This window comes from Martes martes (genome assembly GCF_963455335.1).
Source record: "Martes martes genome assembly, chromosome: 4".
NCBI lineage: Eukaryota > Metazoa > Chordata > Mammalia > Carnivora > Mustelidae > Martes > Martes martes.
The window spans coordinates 169,979,205-170,006,997 of record NC_137891.1 but is presented as its reverse complement, the minus strand read 5'-3'; the positions used below and the strand labels follow the sequence as shown (position 1 = coordinate 170,006,997).

The 27,793-nt window shown below is 42.9% G+C and overlaps 1 protein-coding gene across 1 annotated transcript; it reads right to left on the bottom strand.

Moving 5' to 3' along the window:
• Positions 1-216: 216 nt before the first annotated feature.
• SRSF4 (serine and arginine rich splicing factor 4) lies at positions 217-27,793 on the bottom strand. Its single transcript, XM_080801119.1, has 6 exons — positions 27,515-27,793; positions 10,203-10,345; positions 9,185-9,297; positions 5,424-5,638; positions 1,939-2,028; positions 217-1,725 (listed from the first exon to the last, which is right to left on the bottom strand). Exons 1-6 carry the CDS (start codon positions 27,619-27,621, stop codon positions 885-887), a joined length of 1,509 nt encoding a protein of 502 aa, XP_080657245.1. The 5' UTR covers positions 27,622-27,793; the 3' UTR covers positions 217-884.

The window sequence follows — 27,793 nt, the reverse complement described above, 5'->3', positions numbered from 1 at the left end:
TCATCAGCCTGGCCGCAAGCTTCCCGAGAGGAAGGACTGTAACTTCCTAAGAAATCTGTTTTTATTCTGTTGGGTGAGAAAAATCCTTTAGGAATAACGGCTGGCTCCCTACCCACTCGTGGGTGACCACCAGGAATGTGACACTCTGAACTTTTTATGCTAAGAAAAGGAATACCGAGATAGATCAGGAGATGCAACTTGGATTCAAACACCATGAAATTTTGTCAAGCAAAAATAGTCTTTATTCAAATTTAATGGAAACAGGGGTCACTATACTTTGCAAGACGGGGAAAAATAAAATTAAAAAAAATTCTTTTCTTTTCTTTTTTAATATAAAACAATATAATCACAATACCAGAATATGGAACTCTACAGTTTATTTCCTATGGGTTACTGCAGGTATCAATTTTCCTCGACTGTGCTATTCACAACTTTGTTAAGTCCAAAAGTATGAAACCAAAGTGGTAGGAAACTTAAGACTTCGCACTTTCACTAAATGGCAAACATCAAAGGGCATCAATTCAAGGGCAAAAATGGCTGAACTCACCGTACCTACCTATGTCAGCATTCCAGCCTGAAAGCCGTCCAGGTACTGAGCTCCCTGTAGGAAAGGCCAGGCTGAGGGCCGCGGTGGTTTGGATATTCTACTGTGGGCCATGAGTAAAGGGGTTTTCAAAGAGAAGATTGTTTTCAGTCGAGCAGGAAGGCCTGGTGCCAGGAGGCTTTACGGAGAGGAAGCACTTAGATTGAACAATTGTAGACACACCATTAGGGGAGTTAAAAATGTACAGCAGTGACATATGTTCTACTTGGATCACTTGTGCTACGGCTACCAAACATGTACAAAAGACTTCTCGGGGAGTTCCAGCTGTGCTCGTAGCCAGTTAGGACCGCGAGTGGGACCTGGATCTAGACCGAGAGGGCGATCTGGATGCAGACCTGGATCTGGACTTGGACCGAGACCGGGTTTTTGAAGCGGACTTTGATCTGGAGCGTGATTCTGACGGAGGGTTGGGTTTGGACTTGGAATTGGACCTCGACCGGGACCGGGTCTCCTGATTGGTGCCGGCATCCGCACTCTCCCCTCGGCCCTCCCTCTGGCCGGACTCCGCCTTGGCGTGCTCCCGCTCCTTGGATGCGGAGCGGGACCGCGACCGGGACTGCGAGCGCTCGGCGTCCTCCTTCTTCTTCTTCTTGCTGCTGCCCGACTTGCTGTCGCGCTTACTGCCCCGCTTTCGGCTCCTCTCGCTCTTGCTGCGGCTGCGGCTGCGGCTGCGGCTTCGGCTGCGGCTCTCCTCACGGCTCCTCTTCCTGCTCTTCCGCTTGTCCTTGCTTTTGCTGCGGCTGCGGCTGCGGCTGCCGCCTTGGCTGCGGCTGCGGCTGCGGCTCCTGTGGACGCCCTTCTCCTGGCTGCGGCTCTTCTCCTTGCTTCTGCTCCTGCTCACGCTCGCGCGCTTCTCCTCCACTCGCCTCTCCGGACTCCTGCTGCGACTTTTGCTCTTGCTTTTGTGCCGACTGGGACTCCGGCTCTTGGACTTCCCGGCGCCGTCGCTGTTCTGGACCTTCTCTTCGGCCTGGTCTTTGCTCTTGCTGCGGCGCTTGTCGGCGCTGCGGCTGCGGCTGCGGCTCTTGTCATCCTTGCTGGGGCTCCGGCTCTTTTCCTTCTTGCTGCGGCTGCGGCTCTGGCTGCGGCTGCGGCTCTTGCTCCGGGAATGCGAGCCTGACCTGCGGAGACACCGGCATCAGGGTCAGGCGCAGCCCCGCTGCACGGAAGCAGATGTCCCCACACAAGTGGGGGACGTGTGGTGGGCACGGGCCCAGGATGGCTTTCTGCACCCCAACTCTTATCCCCAGCTGGAAAGCGTGGGGTGAGGGAAGACTGGTAACAGGACTAAGACCCAAGTGGGACGCGGTCCGCGTGCACCAGGGAAGACCCACCTGGACCGAGATCTGCTCTTAGAATGGCTGCTTTTGCTGCTGCCGCTTCGGCTTCTGCTCTTACGAGAATGTCTGCTTCGGGAACGAGACCTAGGGGGAGAGGATATTCTTTAGTACTTGCTGACAAAAGGCTAGTTGAATAGGAAGGCATTTTATAATCGAAAAATATGTGTGGCACTGGCTGTGTCCTGGCTCAAAGTTGAAAGAGAACGTGCTCCACGGTTCTAGGTCTGAGGATCCAGTACCTGCAAACGTTCCACCTGCACAGCTTCCCTGACACTCAGCACCTCTAATCCTGAAATGCTTTCCCCCAAACCCACTCTTTTTGCTGGGTCCCTTCCTTCTTTCCACCGATGCCACTATTATTTACCCAGTTCCTACAAGAGATACCGTAGCCAGCCCAGACCGGACTCTTTCCTCTCCCCTCGTCCTCTTCTACACTAATAAAGGAATCTGCCTCTTCATGTGCAGCCACCCAGCTCTGCTGCTGCCCTGACCAAGCCAACTCCATCGATCACGGTCCCTCAACAGCCTCCTTACTAGCCTTCCTGTGAACACTTCTGCCCTTTACCGGATTCACTCACTGTGTCCAGAGAGCCGTTTTCAAAACACATCCAAGCTCTAGAAAAATCTTTAAAAGGCCAAGACTGTGAACTCTGCTTACTTCCTACCACATGAAACAGGGCTCTTGGGGAAACGACTGATTCCAAGAGCAGAGCAGGAATGCACAAGATGGGCCTAGAACATCTCCTCAGGGCAGAAAGAGGGAAATGTTCAAAGACTGCTGAGCATATCATCTATCCAAAAGGACTTTGGCCAAATATGTTGAACCTGTATTGCCATCACACCTCTCTAGACTAAACTTCCAGTTTCAGGGAAGCAGGGGATAAAGCACACGTTCATCGATGCTAAAAGGAAACAGAAAATTCAGAATGTGGGGTACTACTTAAAAAAAAAAGGTCAATGTTGTTTGGTGGGGGGAGAGGATAAGGGGAAGGGGGCTGCTTCAGACCACAGAGATCTAACACAACCTCTTATAATGCAAGACTAGACTGGGATTCTAGTAGGAAAAAGTAGATCTGAAAATAGCCTGGACAGAAGATAACTATGGAATCTCTGTTGAGGTTCTTAGATAAGAAAATATAAATGAGGCCCTCCTCATTCATGGACACACATGCTGATGTATTTAGGGGTGAAGCATCAGGTCTTCAACTTCCCTTAAAACGCTACAACAAAGTAAACATGTAGGGCACATGCATAAATATGCACACATACGAACAGAGAGGAAGACAGGAGGAGGGTACACAGGTGTTCATGAACTATTCCTGCTGCAGCTTTGATGTTTGAAAATGATCACAATGAAAAGCTTGAGAAAATATACACTGAAACATATTCGTATGAAAACCAAACAAAACCAAGATACCGAAGACACAAGAGCCAACTTCAAGGGCTCCCAATGACCAAAGACAGAACAATCTTGAGCACAAAAAATTTGCTGCATGAGATGAAATGTTAAATACACATCAACATCTGAGAATTCATTCAAAATGATATTAATACTAAATCACCACCCTCATTATTACCTTTGGGGAACCCTATGGCACATTGAAAATTCTAAAAGTTGGTAAATAAAAGGTGTCAAACTTTATTTTGCACTTCCTATAAAAATTGTATTGGAGAGCATACAAGAGAGTGGAAATCATCGACAGAATTACAAACTTTAAATCCAGAAAGAATGAGAACATTAGAAAGTCATCAGTTAGCAACAATGACTGACTGGCTCCAGCGAGGGAGGACTGCCAGATGCTAAGACTGTCAGACGGACTGCTGCAGGACTCCCTAACAGCTCTGGCTCACAGCCCCAGCACATTGGTGTGCTCTCCCCATCGCTTGCAGTGGGACATCCAGACACTACACGAGGGATGCAACAGGAAGTATAAAGTACTAGTTATGAAGCCGACCTGCTAAAATACCAGCCCTACTCTACATGCCTCACGGTCTAACTCAAGTTCTAACTATAAGTTTATAGGGAATATGGGAGGGAGGATAAAGGAACATAAGTATCACCACAAGATGCAATCAGACAAATTTCCACTAGGAGAAAATCTTCAAAGCAGGCAATGGTTTCTTCAACTAAATGCATGGAGAATTAAAAAAAAAAGGACAAAGGAGGACATACCAGTGATTAAAAAAAGAAGAGACATGCCATCTAATGGTAATGTGTAACTCCAGCTGGGATCCTAGGATGAACAAAGCAACTGCAAGAATACGTATTTGAGACAACTGGGGAATCTGCATACAAATTTACTAGCTGTAATATGGCACCACGGTTTTAGACTTTAGACGTACACACTGAAATAATCATGGGTAAAATGACAGGATGCCCAGACTTGCCTTAAAATGAGGCAGTGGCAATGGTGGGGAGGCAAGACTGGCAAAATGACAAGAGATACAGCTCGATGGGGACAGGCATAAGGGAATGCAGGGCTCACTATTTTCTCGAATGCTTTATGTATTTGACATTTTCCTTAAGAAAAAAACTGAAAAACAAAGCCAAACCTGAAAAGCTTAGAAATCTCTAATGACTTCCCACTGCTCGGAAATCCTTACTTGGCCTGTGGCTTGGCAGGATCTGGCCCTTCTCTGTATCACTTCAAGCTGCTTTCGTCCTGCTGCCCTCTGCCAGAAGTACAAGGGCACTAATCCTTTCTCTACCCGCCACCCCCAGCTTCTCCTTAGAGCTCAGCGTCTATGACACATCCTTAGAGAAGCCCCTGTCAGTTCTCCAAACTAGGGCTGTGTACATTTCCTTTGCCAGACACTTATCACAGCGGTCATTATTTGCTCAATGCCTGTTTTCTCCACTAGGCTGAGTTTCATGAGGGCACGGACCGTATTTGTCTCGTTCACAAGTGCCTGGCATACTGCTGAGTAGCTGCTGAATAAGAAAGTCTCCACTCTTAGGGTGCCTGGGTGGCTCAGTTGTTAAGTGTCTGCCTTCGGCTCAGGTCATGATCCCAGGGTGCTGGGATCAAGCCCCACACTGGGCTCCCTGCTCAGTGAGAAGCCTCTCCCACTCCTTCTACTTGTGTTCTCTCTCTCACTGTGTGTCTGTCAAATAGATAAATAAAATCTTAAAAAAAAAAAAACAAAACAAGGTCTCTACTCTTGAGTAGGTGGTGTCTGGGAAAGTAAACCAAGGGACTACTCGCCATGTTTGTCCCCAGAAAGGGTATGATCTGGGGTACCAAAGAAAAAGTATGAAAATAGGTCACTGATATCTGCTTCAGAGAAAGAATTTCGATTTGTGCACATGATGTAAGAGTTCAAGAGTTTTACAAATAAAGGTTCAGTTCAAAGTTTGGAGTTACCGAACCAGACAGAACCATGTGCTAAGAATTCAACGGAGAATGGAAATGGATTATTCATCTATGTACTCATTAAGGAACTAACAGCAAGCGCCTACATGCAAATGTCAGCAGTACCTTGAGTGGCTCCGGCTCCTGGAGTAGGACCGACGTCGTCGAGAACCTGGCTTGTCTTCAACTAATCTGATTTTTCTGCCATTGACTTCAGTTCCATCTAACTTTTCCAAAGCTCTTTTCATATCAGAATAGGACACAAATTCAATCACCCCTTCATTTTTGCGTCCCTTGTGAGCATCTGCATAGGTCACTTCTCCTGCCTGACGCATATAATCCTTAAAAAAAAAGAAAAGAAAAATGACTCAATAGGTTATGATATATTTTGTTAATGCAATTACCATAACGAACATTAAAAACTAGTTTTCTTCGGAATGGAGTTTACTCTTTAAAATATTTCCATCTACATACCAACCATTTACTAAAAGGTTCTTTAAAGCACCAGGTGAGTGGAAGAGACAACAAATATCTACTCCTTTAAGTAGTTATGTGTGAATATGAACATTTTTAACTATCACTTCCTAAATTTTAGAGTGGCTAGTTTGTTTATGGCGGCATTAGATGCTCATGTTACCACACATGAGTAAATGTTAGAAGTCTTTTACATTTCATTATAAATACTTGTTTAAAAACATATATAAATATTGACAACTATCTAGGGTTATATAAAAAATTCATAAAGGGATTATGAGATTAGCACCTCTGTTTTACTTAAAATTGCTGGTAGGCTCAGCTGGAAGAGCATGTGACTCTTGATCTCAGGGTCATGAGTTTGAGCCCCACGCTGGGTGCAGAGATTACTTAAATAAATAGAACTTAAAAAAGAAAATGAAATTACTGTTATATCATTTCTTCAAAACAAAGGCAACAGAACAGTACTGTCAAGCTCTGGCTTCAAAGGTGCAATAACCCAACTCCCTTTACTGCTGTTTCCTCTTTGCTCAGGAGCTCCTGGGAGTTAATACAACCCACTGGGAGAACACAACTAACGTGCCAGATACATACTGAAGTGGTGCCTGGCTGGCTCCGCTGGAAGAACACTGGCTCTTGATCTTGGGGTTGTGAGTTTGAGTGCCACGTGGGGTATAGAGATAATAAACAAACAAAAACTTAAAAAAAAAAAAAAAAGTGGGGGCGCCTGGGTGGCTCAGTCGGTTAAGCGTCTGACTCTTGATTTTGGCTTAGGCCACGATCTCAGGGTCATGAGGCCAACCCTTGCATTAGGCTCACACTCAGTGGGGGAGGCTGCTTGAGATTCTCTCCCCCCAACCTTGTACCCCTCTCCCTGCTCTAAAATACACAAATCTTAAAAAAAAAAAAAAGTGATGTATAGATAAGATGAGATCATATTAGTGTTTGAAATGACCATGACATTCAGATAAATTTAGAGCTTAAGGTTTTATAGCTAATTTCCCCATAAATACTTTGTATGTAGTATATACTTACTCAACAGTTTATTTTTGTTACTGCTTTCCTCTGAACACATGCCATTCAACACCTTCTTTGCTCACTGCATCACAAAATGTTTAAGTCTTAACATACAACCTTCACAAGTAGGGTGTCCAGTACTATTTCTGGGGACTTCCCCGTTGTTGGGTATTTCAGGTTATGTATAGTCTCTTGCTATTATTCATAATCCAGCAGGGGAATATCTTTGCAGAAAATTCCTTCAACTGAATTACTGATAGGAGTGGGAGCTCTGGATAAAAAAAAGGTCCATATAATTCATCACCCAAATCTGGACACTTCTGAGACTGATGATGCTATGAAGTTATGCCAAGACTGGGACTATGTTGGACAGGCTGAGATGTATGGTAACTCTAGTAAAAGGCCTTGAAGAATGACACTACTTTTGTTTTATTATTTCCACACTTCCAAATTACTAGTAACAGTAGCTAACTATTAAATGTTTACTGTGTGGACCGGCATGATTAAAGTCCTAACATGAGATAGATACAATTATTTTTCCCACTTGGCAGAACAGAAAAGTAGAATATACAGACTTCAGAATCTGAATTAATACTGCTTACCCCACCTGATAGGTCAAACTATCAGTTCTCAATGCCTCTGGAGGCAGACTATCATATAACTTTCCTCTCAACACCAACATCACTGGGTGTTATGCATTTGTAATTTTAGACTTTTTTTTAAAAGATTTTATTTATCTATTTGACAGAGATCACAAGTAGGCAGAAAGGCAGGCAGAGAGAGAGGAAGGGAAGCAGGCTCCCTGTGGAGCAGAGAGCCAGATGTGGGGCTTGATCCCAGGACCCCCGGATCATGACCTGAGCCGAAGGCAGAAGCCTAACCCACTGAGCCACGCAGGCGCCCCCATTTGTGATTTTAAAAACAAACAACAGCCGTTAAATTTACCTTTGCATTTTCTCGATTAACAGCTAGCATTTATTGTGCCAGGAACTGTCCCTGGACTTTTTATATTGAATTGCATTCAATTCTGACAGTAACTCTGAGTAAAAATGGGTATGAATCCCATTTTTATAATTGAAAAATATGAGGCACAAGAAGAAAGTAACTTGGTAACGTACAGTAACGGACAGGTGGCAGAGCTGGGATTCACTGCAGATAGGTGGGCCCCAGAGCCCTGTTCTTAAGTCCGCTCTGACTTACAAGGACATCTGCTCTATGACTCTCCTTTCCAGAGAGTGAAACTATCAAAGGCACGGAAGTAGAAGATCAACTGAAGACATGGGCTAAACTCCATTTTAACCAAAAGTCTGAAAGCCTTTCCCAGTTTCTACCCAAACACCGAGTCATCCCTGCAGTGAGCACAGGTGAGGGCCGCCTCTACTACTGCTGACAAAGGCACCAAGCGCTGAAGAAACGCCAGCTTAGGTTGTACTCCTGCCTCCTGTGCTAAGACCAATGTGTGAGCCCTTTCTGGATCTTGTCTTTGTTATCTAAAGACTGTTGGGAGCAAATTTGAAAAGGGACATAAAATTGCTTTGATGAGTTAAAACCATATGATGTAAGATCCTTAAGTACTTTTTGCTGAACCTAAATACGCTCACTCGTTTGGCTAGAGAGGACTTGTTTAACAATGGACTAAAGATGAGAAGTGAGACTGGAAAGTGTGACTTTCCTTTTCTTCTGTCCTTCTACCATCCAGATTAAGACACTACTCAAGCCCTTCTTCCCTACTAAGCTTAAAAACAGTTGTCGAAAACTAAGCTAGGTTCAGTGTACTGGATGGTCAACACAGCAAATGGACCTTAATCTTTGACCTTAAAACTCTTGGAGGATGAGTATTTTATGGGGGAAAAAAACCCAACACAACAAAACCTTATGAAAGGATGAGTCAGTCATCCTCCCCAATGAGGAGCTACTCACAAACGCTAAGTATTACAGCTAATGTTGCAGGAACACTGGTGGTTCCAACTTTTTGTTGGTGAGAAACTATGATGGCATCTCTCTCTACAACAAACTCTATACAGTGGCAAATTTAATATGGGTTGTCTTTAGAGTGATGGTCTCCTAATGTACAGTAATAGTGAGATTCTGATGCCTTTTCTACTCCTATGGAAGCTTTAAAAATTTTTGTTTCTACTTTTTAAATAGATTTTATTTTTAAGCAATCTCTACACCCAATATGGGGCTTGAACCTACAACCTCGAGATCAAGAGTTGCATGTTCCACTGAGCCCACCAGGAGCCCCTGGAACCTGTAGAGATTTTCCAAGCTTCGGGAAAGCTTTCAAACATGGAATACCATTACATTCTTCATTTGCATGGCCCAGCATAAAATTATCTCTTTCCCAAGTTTAACTCCTCCCCAACCTTATCCCAGAAGGTTAATAAGGCCCAAACCTTTAGGTCTTGCCAGCTGCATCTACTTGACAAATTCTCCACAATAAGTCTGTATTCTGTACGGGTAGGAGGGCCATATTTATCTCGGCCACTTCTTCTATAACCATATCCACCTTTGGAAGTTTCAAATAGATAACATTACTTCAGTGGAGGAAAAGGAAAAAGTGACACAGCACATATTCCCCTTAAGTCTACCACTTACCCCCACCCCACACAGCACAGATATTTTAGTTCAATCCCCGCCCCTTAATTCTAAACTAGATTAAAAAAAAAATCAACTAGACATGAAATTTAATTTAATTTAATTTACAAAGTGGTAAGTATATATATATATATTCATTAATATTATATTTAAAATTAACATGCATAAATTAAAACTATTAACAATTTAACAATTTAGAAATAAGTAACCAAATTACTAAATCAGTTACTGGTGTTACTCACAGTGATTAAAGTTTTGTGAATATTTTATACGAAAAAAAGATTTTCAGGCACCTATTTCAGTTTAATCTCATCTGTGTCTAACCCTTGGGATCCTCACCACCCAGGTCTAATGGGGAAAGGTTGCGGTCGTCACATGGCTTCCTGTTTTGGTCAGCCAAGGGCCACAATGGTTCAAAGAGCCACGCATGGAAAGGTAACCCAAGGTCAGCAAATGGAACAGGCAGTCATCTTAGCCTCAAAGGATTCTTTTAATTAAAACATTGAGGTCTTTGTTAAATCTATGTTAAACAATTGCATTACAGAGAAAAAAAAACAACAACACAAACACACATCATTAAACATATTTATAAAGTATTAAAACAAGAACTTTATGTCATTAATTAAATTAAAATTAAGCAGTATCAAAGATGTTTATTTGCAATTTTACATTTAAAAAGATACATAATTTATAAAACAAATAGCTTAAATAGCAATACATTTCAGTGTAACATTAATTAATTAATTACTTAAAAAATTAACATTTAACAACAAAGGCATGTATGGCATTGATACAAATGCCCTTTCAAATGCTTACTGCGTCCAGAACCGTAACTGCCATCTCGACGTGGGCCGCGGGCATGCTCAACAATTACTCGCTCACCACAAAGGTCTTTGCCATTTAGTTCATAAACAGCATCATCTGCATCACGCAGATCATCAAACTCCACAAACCCATATCTAGAAGAGAGCAAACAAAATCCTGGTTGGCGCCACTCTGACATCCAGCTTCACTACCATTAAAGAGAAAGCAATGAGGGTCATGCTTAGCAAAGGTTAGGTGGGTTGTGCAAACTAAGGATCGGCCTTCTCTTCCCTTTGGCTGAAACCACTTTGCTTTGTGCCAAGAGGCACTGCAAGAGGATAGGGAGACTTCTTAAGGCAGACTCCTGTCTTTCTAGTAGGAGGCTCGCTACATACACAGAGACCATTTCTTTTGTTCCCCAAGTAGTTGGTGGCAGTTGCAGAGACCTCCAGAGAGATGCTTGGTATGAAGGATCAAAATATGTGACTCTATGACACTGAGTATTTGCCCTTTTCACATAAAAACTTTTTCTTTTTTTTAGCTTTAACCTCAAATGAGAACTTTGAGAACTAGACCTACATCCAGGCACTGCTTTTTACGTTTGGAATAACATACCCAGTAAAAAACTCACAGTAGCTCAAATCTCAGTGAAAGGAAAAAAAAAATTTTTTTTTAAAGTTCCTGTTCTTCTACCTAAACAAATTAACCACAAATGAATTAACTAACTATCCTAGAAATTATAAGTGGAAAAAAAAAATCAGATCTATTCACTTCCTCATGATTTTGCAAATTCACTTCCAGGAGCTTTTAGGTAAGCTGGAATTTTCTAAAACCTATCTACATAGGACTGTGCAAACTTCTTTACACAGCATGGCTAGGAATTTCCCAACAAAGAGGTTTGCTGGTTTTCACATATCTGAAAGAAAGCCCCCTCCCCACTGAATCCTGTTCATGCCTGTTAACACAACTTGTAAAACTGAACAGCAAAATGTGTAAGGTATTCATAGGTAAGGTTGAACACCCTCTAAAACTCTTACCAATAAACTTCAAGTCTGGTCTAACAACACAGCTGTGAAGTCTAGCGTTGTGACCACTGCCTATATTTAAAAACCAAAACCACCTTCATGATTATACCTAATCACAAAGGAAAGTTACAAGCAATGTCTTTAACAAAGCTGGGTACACAGGCCAACAGTGACCAGTGTTCCGCTGCGTCTAAACGGACCGGAACTAAAAACAGGTGACAAGGCTTGCCAGGAGTTCATCCAGCCTGACCGACATTATTCCAGTTTCCTTAGCATGTGATGCTGCATTCAGCAACATGTTAAGTGAGAGAAACTCGGAATTGTGGGATTTTCCCTTTACTGAAGAGTTTCTTTCCAACCAGACTCTCCAGAGGAGACAGTGAACGGCTGAAAACTTCCGAGGGTTCTTTAACTAAAATGTCTGAGTGGCATTCAAACTTCAAGTCACTGAATCTCAACTCCATTTAAAAAAATGGAACACAGACACACTGGGCTGTTCAATGGGAAATGTTCTGCAGTAACACAATTCGGAAGCCACCCGGCTCAATCTGTGGGCTATGAAGCCTAAAACGTGGTTTGATGCCTCCAGAAGGCTGGCATCGCTGTGCAGCGTAGTAAGAGTCATTCTGAACATGATGTCATATTTGACAAAGCAAGTAAAGCCTCTCCCAATCATTGACTTACTATGTTAAAGAGTGTTTTACAGTCACTGAGAATCTATCACTGATAATATATTGCAACTGCCTTTTCCTTTCCTAAGTAGAGTGGGATAGCAGGAAAGCTGTACTGCCATTTTTAGAGACCAAGTTAAATAAAAGAGCAAGTAAAAAAAAATCAAATCTACTTTCTACTTAGGTTTCTTTCTTGACAGATCATAAAATACTCCCCTGCCCCCAAAAGTACCTTCCTTAATTTACTTGACAACTGGTCACAAGTCTGCTTTGCCCACAGCATCTGTGCTCCTGGCATCCTATGGGTCAGAGCCTGATGCCAAGTAAAGAGTAATGTGAGAAAACACTTGCCCTGGGCGTATGAAATGCCCCGGTGCCCCTCTAAGGGCGGCATGCTGGCTCAGCACCACTTGCTGCCCTGAACTCATCTAACGAGGTGTCTGAAGGGCAATACGGACTCCCAAAGGATAACAAATCACAGGCATACCCAAACGGTTTTCTTCAAAATAACCAGGGTTTACAACTATTCGAGGGTCAGAGAATGCAAGACCCCGAAGCTCTGCCAATCGTCTGAACTAGAAAGGCCAGCTTCTGCCACTAACGGGTGATGCTTCTGTCAGCCCTACGTGGTAAATCTCCCAGACTCAGACCCCTCTGTGCGTGCTCACTCGCTTCTAAGGCTTACATGCAGAACCTGTTCTGACCTTGGAGGGAAAGTAATGATAATCTGTTAAATGGAGACACAATTATCTAAAAACCAAAACCAAAACCAACTAAGGCTCAAACAGACCAATCTTTCTCTGCAGCTGGGGCTGAAGCAAGGCATACCCTGCCAATACTCTTCCCTGAGTTGTAGGGACCAATTTGTGTTATGAGAGGAAAATAGCCCTTAACAGTCAGTCTTTCCTTAATAGTTACTTCTAAAATTTCTAATAAGTAAATTCTCATATTGACTTCTAAGTGGGTCACTTAGTAGACACATGTCTGGGATGTCTGAGTCACTTATTAAAATAGCTATCCTGAGATAAAATTTATTTTGCTTTACAGAAAAAAAAATCTGGCCATTCTGTGAAAAGCCACAGAATCTATCTGGGAAATTTCACTTTATTACTGTTATTATTTTTTAGTATACTCTGTGCCCAATGTGGAGCTTGAACTCGGGACCCTGAGATCAAGAGTGGCATGCTTAACTGAGCCAGCCAGGCCCCCCTATTTGGGAAGTTTTTATGTCAAAAGTCCAGCCCAAGAATTTAATCAGGCATATGACTGTCACTTCTCTTGGCCATGGGCATGCTCGGTGGGTCTGGAAGATTAAACCAAATATCCTCTTGCATCACAAACCACACCAGATAGGGACACCTGTTCTGAGAGCAAAGACCAGACCAGTGTGGTTGCCTCCACCACATTACTGTTTATTCCCATCAGCTTTACTGAAAGAATGACTTTGTTTCATTCACTAGGCAGTGAATGGGTCCTTCAAATAAGGCAGAAAGACTACAGAGCAAAATAAAGTATTATTTAACATTTATGAAGTAATCTCCATATACTAGAAAATGTTATCCTACATTCACAATACCCATGAGCCAGATACCTCTATCCCCATTTTACAGATGAGGAAACAGACACACAGCATTAAGTAACTTGCCTGATAAAACAGCAGAGCTGGCATTCAAAACCCATGGTAGGACTCCAGAAGGCAAACTGATAACTACTCATACTGGAGCAGCAAGAACTGGCCTGGGTTCTAGTCCTAGTTGTGCTATCAATCAACTCTGACAAGCAGATTTAAGTCATTTTGTTTTCCTGGGTCTCAGTTTATCTGTGAAACAAAAGGAGCTATACTACATAAGCCTAAGGTTTCTCTTAATGTCATAAGTATGATAGGTAAATGTTGAAATGAGAGAATTTCAACTAATCTGGTAGCATCAGAGGAATAACACAGTGACAGATGGACAGGGATAAATTTAATTTTTAATCATCTCAGGTGCCTTTAAAAACTATTGTATGGGTCCCAATTTTAGTTTTAAATTTTAAAACTGTCTCTGAATTAAATTTAGTGCCTTCAAGAAAATAAAGCCCTCCCTGGTAACTGATATTAGAGGATCTTTCTACGTTGATCTTCACATCACTTTGTGCTTTATAGCAAACAACATGAAACTAATCTCCCCCAACATACTCTCTTTTTGAACCCTTTGTACACACAGGCATTCATGCACACTGTACATGTCGGCACGTGTGGACCAGTGTGCACACATCCCTGGTGGGACCATGAGGGAGCCTCACGAACACAACCCAACAGCTTTCTTTCCAGCTGCAGACACCCCTCCTCTTCTACCGTGAAAACCCACCATCTTTCAGTAATTCCAGTATAAAAATAAAGAAGATGAAGGAATTCAGGAGAATGAATCTAAGACAAGTTTAAAAATCCCTCCACTGCAGGGCTTGGTAAAAATAAAACAAAAACCTTCCCATGTGCCTCTTCCTGTTTTTCTTCCAGATGTCATGTCTTTCACCCCCCGCCCCCGACAAATGCCTATGTGACAGAACAAAAAGCATGGCCACTAAATGCACACCATTTTTCAATTAAAAGAGAAACTTCTTTCTTTGCCACTCCTCTGCTATTGCCTTTTCCCTAACTCTTCTTCCTCTGGGTCACATTCTATCCTGACAGATTTACCCAAAAAACAAAACAAAACAAAACAAAACAAAACAAAACAAAACAAAACAAAACAAAACGGGAGGAAGAGTGCCTGTCATTTTCTCCCTAAAAAAGCAGGGACCATGATTCTTAGCAAGTATGGCCAGGTTTGTGGAGAGCAGGAACAAAGCCACGCGGAGTTGAGTGGGCTGCTCCAGACTTCAGTGCAGGTGCCCGCCACGGTCAGCTCTGGTGGCCCCCGGTCAACAGCACCCCTACTGCTTGGGCTATCAGAACTCGGAAATGCTGGAACCGGAAGGACATGATTTTAGAACTACCCTAAGACTTTCATTTTTAGAAATGTTAATCACACTTTTTCACCCAAGAATTATCATCTGAGCCTGTGTTGTTGCTGGAGGGGCTTTCCCTGATCCTAATCCTCTCTAGCCATGGTCCCAAATATCACCCTGCATGGTCCACTGAAGAGAATGTGCCACCTACCCCACCACTTTTAGAAGGACTGAGGGTCACCTCTGTCTCCCAGACATCGTCCCTGAATTGGGAGACTGGAGAAAAGTCCCTTCTGAAAACTGAGGAGCAGGACCTGCTCTGGAGGTATGCTGACCAAGCTAACCGGGCAGGGCAGGACGAAGGGGGTGCTCAGAGCTGGCTAACCCAGGGAGAGTGGACATGAGGAGCAAGGGAAAGCAAGCCTCCATGCGTGTGCCTGCCGTCACCCACCGACACTGCTTACCGAGGGGCATGCCTTGGTTGTTCTCTCTATAAGAAAAATGTGCCCCTTTCCACAGTAGATCTCTGCTCACCTTTGTCCTACAACTGTGCCACATGCTTTTCTTTGTATGTGGACATGACAGTCCTCAGCCAACCATCAGCAGGATGTGAGTTTTGTTTTCCCAATGTGGTGAGCCATTCCCACATTCACTCATTTTCCTTGTAAGAACCGAACCTCTCCATGGCTGGTCAGGATTAGGGATGTTGCTGTAGCCAAGGAAAAATTTTCATCTGTTGAAGTTAACCCATGGGGTGGCTTGAACCCTAAAACTAGGGTCAATAGCACTGTTCTTTAAGGGCAGAGCCCTTAAATCTACCCTGAAAGAAATGGCATTCGGTGAACAGGAATCAAACAGCTTTCTTTCGAAAGTACTCAGTATTGGTCCTACGCTTCCGTCAACTTGGTCCTATGAGGTGAAAAGAGTTAGGACATATTGACAGGATAGTCATAACAGCAGTAATCCTCACTGTCTGCACAACGTGCTTGGAGAAGTGCAGAAATACCCTTCTGCACCTTTCTCTACTGCTCAGGTGAGGCCAACTCAGAGAAAAGCCTGCCAGTGAGAACGCTCACTGCCCAGTTCCAGAGGTCTGCCACATTCCAAGGAAGCAGTGGTCAGACCCTCAAAGCAGAATTACCCAGCGTCACATACACTGCTCGGGGTCACTGATTACGGTTGCAGTTTGACTTTTCCGGTCATGGAGGGTTGTTTATGACCCACGACTAGGAGCTCCTACCACATGAAGTGGGTTCCTGAGATCCTTTCCTATCCTGAGACAGGAAGGAGGCTGCTCTGGGCATTCTGGCCTCCCTTTCTTTAGCCTCAGAGGAGGGATGGCCATCAAGGCCGCCCGGAGAAGGTGGATGACTTACCCGTGCTCACTGAGTGGCAGAGCTGGGGTGCGACTTCAGGGCTCACCAGTACCCAGTCTGGGGCTCTTTTCACGTCGGCAAACTGGCAGTTCCTGCACACCAAGAGCTCTCTGATTAGAGCTAGTGTGGATTCCTGGTCTGTAAGCGCTGGCCACAGCTCAGTCTGCACTTGATCTTTCCCCACCTTCAAAGAAGAAAACCTACCTCATGATTTCTCTCTCCTGGAGCCCCTGACCACTAATCTCCTCCCAGCACTCGGAATTACCCTGACGACTCCTCTCCGGCTGCCCGCTCAGTCTGCCGCCTGGCCCTCGGTCTCGCATCTGCGGGGGGCCCCCAAGGCCAGCCGTCTTCTTCCTGTCTGATCAGTTTACTTAATTCCAGGATATGGCTATTCTTACTTAGTCAACTTGTCTCTTTGGGTGTAGCAGGGAAAGCCAGCTCCTAGATCATTCTTTTGCTCAGAGGTCTATAACGACTCCTAAACAGCTTTGTTTCGATCGTTCTCCAAACCCGAGTGCCTTGAGTACACAAGGTGAAGCAAAACAATCTTCTTCCACAGAGTTGAGAATTCTCTCTCTTACGAAGTCTCCCACACTCGCCTGACTAATCATCTGAGCACCTTCTTCAGCTCTGGTACTTCTATTCCACTTTATGTTTTACCTGACAATGTTTCTATGGCCTTTCAAGGCCTTGCTCTTTTTTCTATGTGCTGATCCTCTCATTTGATTATGTGCTCTTTAATAACAAAGACTTAATATTTAGTATAGTGCCTGGCACGCAGTAAATAATTTATCTGTAATATTCCATTCATTCCTCGTACTGTATGTGAAAAATCTAATATTATTATGATTATTCCCATTTCACAAATGAGAAGACTGAGGCTTGGAGAGCCTAAGCTACTGTTCATTGCCAAGGAGCTCATAGGTGGTTATGGCTGGATCTGAACCCAGATCCACCTGACTCCATACTCAAGTTCTAAACTACCAGGTTACACTGCCTTTGTAAAGGCAGATGCTTCTTCTCTCCCACAGTCCTGAGTACAACCCTTCTCATTTAACAAATGTTGTTGCTTGACTTGATAATCTAACTTCGGATAAGCCAGGTTGTATTCAAGTTTTGGTAAACGGGGTAAAGTCTCCAGAGAGAAAAAGAAATTGACCTTGGGGCAAAGGTGAGGCCCCTCTACTCTTGGGGTATGTGACAACCAGGTTACTTTCACTCTTGTCTTTTGGTTCCCATTAGCCAGTGTCAGCCATCTGGTCCTTCCGAAAACATGTGTGGGTTCAGAACATAACAGACTAGAAGAATAGAGGAAAAATAAGATTATTCTGTGCAATCCCCATTCTGGAGGTCCCACAACAACCCCTGGAACCTGTCTTTGGTTTTAAGGCTTAGCAAAAATTAGACCAGCATAGAGATGACAGAGAGTTGGGCCTAGAGGTGGTAGATGTGAATGGATATTGACAAAATTATGTATTTAAGAATGCATTTAATTAGTTTTTTAAGGAATGGTGACTGGGACCGAAAAATATAAGCATGAATGGTATGGAAAAAAAATGGACCAGAAATCAAAGAATACTATAAGGTTTACAGACTGCCAACTACACCAGGATTACAGCAGCAGCAACCAGGAAAGTACTCTGCAGATGATAAGCATCTAAGATCTGATTTAATTTTATTTAATTCCTTACTATTATTAACTACTCCAGCCCACCAGAATTCTTTCTTTCTTCAAATTCCTTTGTAATAATTTGCACAACTCTGAGGTTTACTGTGAGCTCACCGATGGAGACACCAATACTCAGAGCTGGGAAGGAACTTGCCAAGGCTACCCAACACTTGGGGTCCTTCCTAGCCCAAACTCAACACTCACTACCATGTGCTACTGCCTCCCATACAGTAATGGAAAGATGTGGCCCAAAGAGAAATTTGAGAAATGCAAGCTCTAGAAGCACAGAAAATCAGTTTTATCAAATTATGTGCTGTGGAAGAGAAATGCCCACATGACTATTAGCATCTTATGACAAATACTAAATGGTAAAAAATACCATTTCTGCATTTGATAGGTATTGATACCAGTAAGTTGGAACACTTATTCTCTAAGTTACTTGTGGAACCAAACCTATCAAAATTACCAAATTTTATAGTTCATCAAAATTTTAGCACCAGTCTAGGAAAAGAGAGAAAGGGAACATCATTAAGGGAATGCCAGCCTGTCTCTAAAGGAATGCTCACATATCAGGGTGAAGAAAATATAAAAGAAACAATCAGTGCCCTAAATATTGAGCAATAAAACAAAATTCCTCCAGAACAGGAGGAGATAGAGAGCAATCTGTATCCAGTTCAAATTCAAATCTTACTTTGTAACCATTCTATGGGCCTATCTGCCAATTCCTTTCAACTATCCAAAACTGTTTCAAAATGAACTTAAGGGTGCTAAGCGATGTCACTTTCATTAGGCTACTACCATATTTCCACCCTATAAAATGGGACTACTCCCAGAAAGCAACAAACTCCTGAATAATTTGTGAGTCACCAATACAACCACAACCCCCAACCCAAAAAATGTGTTTCATTTACATTTTAAATTCAACATGGCTGCTTTCTTCAAAGCGGGTAAGGGGCAAACAAACAATCACACCTGTGTGCCTTTCCAACACGAAGAGTAAATGAAGAGATCCCACAAGAAAAGGGGTTAACTATTCCCTGATGACACACTACAGTTCATGAAGACAATCAGATTTTAAAAATATATGTATTAAAAAAAAACCCTCAAGAGATGAACGTCATATTACCAATTTAGGAAAAAAAAAAAACACTCTAGGGACGTAAGATAGGAATAGGGTATGTTACTCACACCCACGTGAAACAGAAGTTCACACTCAGCAGACAGAACTACTTGATTCCACACAAAAGCCACAAACAAAGCCAGTTTATACTTACCTCTAAAATGGCACTATGAGTGGGTAACAGGTGTTAAAGCCTCTTAGAAGTTATACCTCTGGGACCATCTTGGCTGTTCCCATATCCCTTATAACCACTCCAAGGTCCCTGGGTTGCCGTCAGTTTCTTTTCCTTTTTGGTTAAAGATGCCACTTCCTATGCTATTTCTTAGGGGACACCCTTCCCTTGAAATCGGTCATTTAATTCATTTAGTATTTTAACATTTTCAAATTCTTTTAACATTAATGGATCAACAGCTTCCGGTCATCCACACGAAATAACTTTTCTCAAACTCAGTGCTTCTGGTCTGTGGTTCCTGATCCCATGCCTAAGCCTCCTGCTCACCTCTTCCATTCCTGAAGAGAATCCAGACCTCCCCCCCTTTCCTCCTTCAGTTGCCCCACTTTCTCTAGGTCTTGGAGGTCTCTGTTTACGAACACCCCTGATTCCGGCATCCAGGCCTAAAGACGTGGCTGGGGGACTTGACAGAAGGATTACAAGTGTCTTTTGGGTGCTTCTTCAGGTATCATTTGCAGTTCCAAGACCTCCAGACTTTCATTTCAACACGCAGGAAAGGTAATGTCGGCATTTCCTCAAAATATGGACACGCAAATCCAAAGCACAGCCTGATCCTTCGCCTTCAGGTTACTCCAAGACCAGACAGCCCTAGCAATAATGCAACAGGGATCACTTAACTGCATCTGCTCGCACAATCCCTACCCCGGGCAGCCAGGACAGAGCTGACACCATCTTATAGCTCTTCAAAGAACAGCCTGAGAGTTTCACTAGTTTCTGTCTAGGGCCAGTGTCACAAAAACTACCACCAGTTTCACTGGAGGCAGTGACTTTTTAGCTTGTTGAAGACTTTATGTAGCTGGGACCAGAGACTGAACAGGCTGTGGAACCTACTAACTACCTTCTCAACAGGACTGAACCATGGAAGGGAAGAGCATGAGATAGGCTGTGACTGCCACTGCTCCTGCTGTATCTGGTATGAGAATAAGAAAGTGCTTCAGCTTCCAGAGTTGGCAAGAACTCATTCTATAACCTTGAGCCAGGCACTTAATTGCCCCAATTCCTCAGTTTCCCAATCAGTACAAACAAGAGACAACACCTGTTAGTAAAGCGCTCTGGTGTACGCAGTTGGAAAATAAATCACCAAGGGGAAGCTGTTAATGTTTTGTTTTGTTTTGTAATTTTATTTATTTGAAAGAGAGGGAGAGAGGGAGAGAGAGGAGAGGTCAGAGGGAGAAGCAGACTCCCTGATGAGCAGGGAGCCTGATGTGGGACCTGATCCCTGGACTCTAGGATCATGACCTGAGCGGAAGGCAGTTGCTTAACCAACTGAACCACCCAAGCGCCTGCTGCTAATGTTTTTTAAAGTTTTGAATTTCAGTGTTAGCTCACAAATTTATAAAGACCACCCCCAATAATATTCTCTCACATACTATGAGCATCTTTCTTAGAGAAGCTCAAAAAACAATTTTCTGTTTAAGTTTCTTGGACGCATCCAGAAATACTGGGAACCCATATCATATTTTAGCTAGTCTACATCCTATGCTTACCTTTTAAAAGGGACAAATACTTCACATGGCCCTTTTATTCATATGCTCCCTCAAAAACAAGGGAGGAGCAAGACATTAAACTGAGGAACAGGGGTTTAAAATGACTTGGCCGAATAATTACAATGTTTCTTCTTATCACAAACTGACTGGGGAACCAGAATCACACAGTGTAAGTCTCAAGCCAGGTAATTTATGCTAGCAACATTTGGTCAAAATTACAGTATGGTTTTGTGTCTTGGCACTGATTTTTCAAAATGGCAGAAACTTAAAAATTACCCGTGTCTCAGGAAAAAGAAAAGTAACACTTAAATTTTAGATGCAGGCCCACTTCGAGACTGCAGTACAAAAACCAACTTGGTCACATTTGTAACGGTTATACTACTAATGAAGAATGCTACTAAATCCATAGCACTATTTCTCATTATTTCTTACTCATTTAAGAAAAAGTTCTTGGTTAAGACACATAAGACCACCTGCACCTGTGAAATTACCAAAGACTTGAAGTGACACGTGCCATACACTGCTGGTACAAGAGTAACTGGCACGCAGCTTTTCTGAAAGTTGTCTGGCATTACATGCACTGAGAACCTTGAAAACATTCTTTCCTGCCGTGACACATGAATTTTACTTCACAGAAACTGTCTTAAGGAATGATAAAAATACAAAGTTTTATTCATGGGATACCAATCACAGCGTTATTTTAACAAGCAGAATTTAGAGATGACCTAAGAGGAATGGTTGGGTAAATCATAATTCAGCCATACAATAAATTTTCTGCAGGTGTTAAAATGATGTATGTTAAGATTTTTATGTAACAGAAAAAATATATGAGATAAATCAGGCAGAAAAAGTGGGACATAAAATTGCACAGAAGACCTTATGTTAGGATGGCTCAGTTGGTCAAGTGTCTGCTTTTGACTCAGGTCACGATCCCAGGGTCCTGGGTCCCAGTAAGCATGGCCTGAGGGGGGTGTGTGTGTCCTGGGTCAGCAGGGAGTCTGCTTCTCTCTCCCTTTGCCCCTCCTCCTGCTTGTGCTCGTGCACACACTCTATCTCAAATAAATAAATAAAATCTTTAAATAAAAAGAAGACCTTATGTTAGAAGGACTTCATACTTATTTTCTAATCAGTCAACAAGTTCTTTTTAAAAAAAGGTCTTAAAGATAAATGGATAAAGATGTGGTGTGTGTGTCTGTGCACATGTATATATATACACACATACACACAGACACAATGGAATACTATGCAGCCACCAAAAGAAACAAAATCTTTTATTTGCAACGACATGGATGGAACTAGAGGGTATTATGCTGAGCGAAGTTAAGTCAATCAGAGAAAGACAATTATCATATGATCTCTCTGATATGAGGAATTTAAGAGGGAGACAAACCATAAAATACTCTTAATCTCACGACACACGCTGAGGGTTACTGCGGGGGAGGGGGGATAGGGATAGGGTGGTGGGTTATGGACACTGGGGTGGGTATGTGCTATGGTGAGTGCTGTGAAATGTGTAAGCCTGATGATTCACAGACCTGTACCCCTGGGGCAAATAATACATTACATGTTAATTAAAAAAAAAAAGTTCTTGAAGCTGTTATGCTTGGTAGACTAAATGGACAAGCCTTCAAGGCTGCACGATAACTTCCTTATATACAATTTTAAACATTCTCGTTAAAAATCACAATATTAAAAAAATTATAATGAAGGCTAGTTGAGAGTTCAGAAAAACAGGAACTCTTAAACACAACAGGTGAAAATATAAATACTCTGTCTAGAGTAATGGAAACCAATGGGTAGCAAAAGCCTTAAAGATGTGTATATACTCTGACTCCAAAAGTCCACCCAGGAATCTACCCCAAGATTTACATAAAGGATATTTACCACAGTGCCATAAAAGCATACATTAACAAAAAACCAAAGACAATCTAAATGTCTCGCAACATGGTTTTAATTATGTACAATAAGTAACTGCTGAAGGGTGCCTGGGTGGCTCAGTCATTAAGTGTCTGCCTTCAGCTCAGGTCATGATCCTGGGGTCCTGGGATCGAACACCATATGAGGCTCCCTGCTCAGTGGGAAGCCTGCTTCTCCCTCTGCCTGCCTCTCCCCCTGCTTGTGTTCCTTCTCTTGCTGTGTCTCTGTCAAATAAATAAACAAAATCTTAAAAAAAAAAAAAAAAACCCCAAACAAAAAACTGTTGATATGTGGGAATACTACGAACCCATTAAGAATCAAGTTGTCAGAGAACACTTCATGACAAAGGTGAAGGTCAGGCTGTCAGGTAGAAACAAACAGGATGTACAGTATGACCCTAGGTCTGTAGAAAATATGGGGAGGCCTAAGAAGAGCATGGGTGTATGAAAAAAAGACAGCCTCAAAATGCAGTGTTATCTTCGGATAATTATTTTTTGTCCTCTGTATTTTAAAAAAATTTATAATATGTAAAAATTTTACAATCAGAAATAAATACATGCTATTTTGAAACACTACAGGAATTAAAAATGGGTCTTTAACTATGTATAAACAAAGTTGTTCAAGCGCTCCTTTAAACAAAACTGTCTTAATCTCTTCTTAGATAAATTACTCCAGAAACAAATGCCTTACTTAACAGAAAGATTCAAAGACCTGGACCATAGGGGTTCAAATATGCCATTATTTTTGAGGGCAGAACTGCCTGTGGACAAAAAGGTGGTGGGGTCTTTTTAAAGGGAGAGCGTTTGCCTTTTCTTTGTCATTCCTGGCACTCATTAGTTGTGCCATTATCATAAAAATGATAATGCATTTATCGCTATTTGGTGGTGGGTGAAGATAATCTCCTATAGTTCAATTAACCAGAAACCAATAACCTGGAACATTAAACTAATTATATTTCCGTTATTGCTCCTTTAAAACGAAAAGACAAGAAACTAAACAAAACAAGCTCCCATCAAGGACTCAGAGAAAAATCCCTGTGTAGGGTCTGGGGTTGGGGGATTCATCTCAGTATCTAAAAATCTAACAATGCTCTACAGTGATCAGGGACAAAACCAATAATTCTGACTCACTGAAGAGTCTTAAAACATTAAAAAAAAAATTAAGGTAGTTTCTACTTGAAGGGATTTTCGAGGACGGTGCAAATAAAAAACTTCCTGCTTATCCGTAAGAAGTTGTGCAAATCCAATTAAACAGAAAAGAACACCCCCTGAGAATTCTGGCTACTCACAATTTCACTGCAATATGAAGCACAGGGTGAAATATATAGCCAAGTTTCTCTGTAGAGTTTTAATTCATGTCTTTGGTTAACTTAAAAATAAAACACCCTCAATGATTTGGGGTCTAGCTCCTAGGCAAGTAAAATAATCCCAGGGAGTGATAAATTAAATTTCTTAACTAAGATATGGAAAAAGTAAGATATAAAGATCTACAACTGCAACCAAAAGATTTTGTGGCAAGAGAAACTACCGTATGAAAAACCTTCTTCTACACTTCACATGATTTATTAATAAAGAAGAAAGCCCACAGAATTCACAAATAATCAAAGGAAGCAAAAGTTACCAGAGTTGGAAGGCTACAGACAGGCACTGCTAATGCTGTTGTTTCCTTGACCCCGGTCCCATAGTGGCTCTTGCTGGAGTTAGTGTGGCAGGTATGAATGTAGGAGACCCTACACCTACCACCTGGAGTGGTCTATAGGGTCCTGGGAGATCTACATCATGTTGTGGTCCCAAATGAGCCACCTTTTTAGGAACCTTTTTATTTCTCTGAAATTAGCCACCTTTTTATTTCTCTAAAATAAAGGCAATCTAGATTAGGTCCCCTGGAATAATAAAATGGCAGGGAATGGACTACTGCATACACATTTTTTGAAATCCCAAGAGGATCCATAAAATCCTCACTTGGACACTAAATCTCCCTTCACCTTCTTCATCTGCTTCCTCACTTGGTGAACTTCCAATTACACCCGTACTTTATGCCTATTTAATTCTGAACGTATCTACAGTCTACTGATACATTTCACTTCTACAAGTGTGAACTCTTCAACAATTCATCAAAATCCTATCCCTCCAAGATCTGCTTTATAGATTTGATTACTAATAATTACAAGTCAGGTTTGTAAAAAATGCTTCTCAAGGAGACCTACTACCCTTATGTCCAGAACCATAGGCTTACACGTTTCTAAATTATGCCATCTTTCCCTTTTGTACCTCCTCCTTCCTTTCAGAGTCCTCCGCACTTCTACAATCTAGTCCAGTCAATTCTTGCTCTAAATCCATCTACACCACTGGTCCTCTGCTCAGCAGTCACTTTCCTCGGCAGGGATTCCTGAATGCTGCCACATGTGCCAGTTTAATTGTCTCACCTGCCTTCAAATCCCTGAAATGACTTCCCATTCCTCATTTCAACCTTGAGTTTCAATCACAGATTTCACATATATCATGACTTAGCAGCAGATCTGCTAAGAGAATAGTTCCCCCAAAGAGACCCAGGTATTTAGGGTTTTGCAAGGATCTGCCCTTTCTCTCCATTTTCCAGATTGCTCAATTATTCCCTCCAGAGCCTTTCAATTCCTATCTATGATTTTTGGATGCTCAGTGTAAAATCTTATAGTCGATGCTTCTGGTACATGTTGTTCAAATCAAGCTAAATCCCTCATGAGACTCAATCCAAGCCTGATTCCTCATTCTTTCTCAAAAGTGTTCCTTACTGGACCACCTCCTCATCACCAGTTATGACATACTTTATTCCCAGACACTTTATTTCAAGCCCCACTCAATTCATTCTTCAAAGCCCATTTCAAACAAATCTCTTCCAACAAACCATTCCAAGTTTTACTTGAGTTTAAAGTGAGGGCAAGCATTTCTTAACTTAGAGTGGACATGTTCTAACTGTCAACACTTAATTTACTCAAGAGCAGAAACTGTTTTTCTTTCTTTCCAATCCACTTAGCACAGTAGCAGGCATCTCGTTGGTGGGTTATTAACATGTTTGTCCCATTAACCTTTTTACCGTTAACATCAACATTATTTCCTACTATCACTTGAGTAACTTTAGAAAACAGACCTCACCAAGTACGCTTCACGTTACCAAATACTGAAACTGTCTCCTAATGATCACAGTCAAAACCCATTCGATTACAGCTAGCATTTACAGCTATGAGCCAAATGCTTTACAATTATCTCTAATGCTCCTTTCCCTTGTAGATAAGAAAACTGAGGACGAAATTTACTCTTGTCAACTTAGTTGGCCTCTGAAGAAAACTGGGAGTTTCCACTTCATCTTTCATACGCGTATCAAGCAACAACAAAACCTCACTTTACCTAGTAAATTCCTTAAGAACCAAAAGCTCTATTGTACCAAGTGAGTAATTTCCTAAACCTTTTACTCTAAATCGGTATTCATAGTAAACACTTAAAAAAAAAAAAAGATTTTTTTTTAAACTAATCTCTACACCCAACATGGGGCTTGAACTTACAACCTGGATATCAAGAGTTTCATGCTCCACCGACTGAGCCAGCCACGTGCCCCATAATAAACACTTTTATCGAAGACATTTTCCTTAGTAAGAAGGTGATTCTTCCTAACAATCTCTTTGAAATGACTTTTAAAGCCAACCAACAATGTGAATATATAGAAGCTATCAATTTGTCTCAAATGTGCAACCGAGGTATTTTTCCTAACTTCTCAAGTGTTAGTCGCTAGTATCACAATGGAGAGTAACCTGTAACCATTATCAGACCTGTTGCAAATGTCTTTTTTTTTTTTTCTCCAAATAAGCCAAGAGTTCCTCTAACACTCAAGGTTTAGTACCCTAAAATGTCCCCCCCGCCGCAACTCCTTTTAATTTTTAGATCTATGTGTTTGAAGTCCTACCTAACGTTTCCTGGCTCTCATAGTTTTCCCCGTAGAGTATCTTCTCCGAGCCGGACTCATCTCTTTTCCCCGAAACGTGCAGCCCCGGGTGGCCCTGCTTTGCCAAAGTAGATCAGGAATACAAGTAACAGACCAAACCCGGGGAGGCAGTAAGTTAGCAATTTCGAGCTGTGAATCTCCGTCTCCTTAACTAACTGCCGCAGACAGTAGCCAGGGAGGCCACGACCTTCTAACAAATTCTACAACGACAAAGCAATTTCTTGGCAAGTCGTAGAACGGAAACCACAGTATGGAAACTGTACGGAGTTTGAAAGATAACGAATCAAGACTTTAAATTACCCTTGTAGGGGGGAACGGTCAAGGCTTTCAGCGCGGCAAGACGATACTTTCGAAACTGTCACTAGACTACTCACTCAAACCCGAGTCTCCCGCCCAAAAAAAGTGTGACACATGCACGTCAAAAAAAGGCCTCCCTCCGGAGTTCCTGGCCTCGCGAAAGATGCGTGGTGACTGTCTGATCCATTAGACTGGCCAAGAGGTGAAAAGCAAGCAGGAAATCCTGTTTATTTCCAGCAGCCCTGAGAGCGGGAAAGGTCGGTTTCTAACCGGAGACGAACCAGACCCCACCGTCAGGGCCCGGGAAGGAAAAACCCAGGCCTCCCCGTCGCCCTGGAGCCGTACCCTCCCGCCCGGAGCCCCAATCCCACTCGGATTTTCCTTCTCCCCGTCCCACTCAGATCCTCACCATCGCTCCCATTATCCCTCCACCACCCCCACCCGCGCAGGCGCAGTGGGAACCAGGGCCTACCCGCGCCCCCGAGGCGCCGCGACTATGGCGGAGCCGGAGCAGGCCAGTATCAGCTCCGCGCCGGGCAGGCGTCCCTCTCCCGTTCCCGCGGCCTCCCCATCACCGCTGGGGCCCTGTCCCCACCCGGCCGACCCCTCTTCTGCCCTCCTCACCCGTTCTTCAGATCCACCTCCAGGATCTTCCCGTAGCCCTTAAAGAAGCGCTCCACATCGCGCTCTCGGGCCTGGTAACTCAGGCGGCCGATGTACACCCGCGGCATCCCGGCAACAGCGGCGGCGGCTTGGCCCGGCCCCAGCCCCCTTAGGCGGCGGCCGGCGAAGCGAGAGCGCGGCGACGGCGGCGGCGGCGGCAACGGGCGAGCGGCGGGACGGACGCAGCCGAACCCCAGCGACGTACGCGAGCACGCAGCACGCGAGCGCGCGCCTCCCGCC

Coding starts and splice junctions, on each gene's coding strand:
- SRSF4 (XM_080801119.1), bottom strand. CDS start 27,621: ATGCCGCGGGTGTACATCGGCCGCCTGAGTTACCAGGCCCGAGAGCGC. Junction 2,029..5,423: donor AGGAGCCGGAGCCACTCAAG/GTACTGCTGACA, acceptor CTCTCCCCCTAG/GTCTCGTTCCCGAAGCAGAC. Junction 1,726..1,938: donor AAGAGCAGATCTCGGTCCAG/GTGGGTCTTCCC, acceptor GTGTCTCCGCAG/GTCAGGCTCGCATTCCCGGA.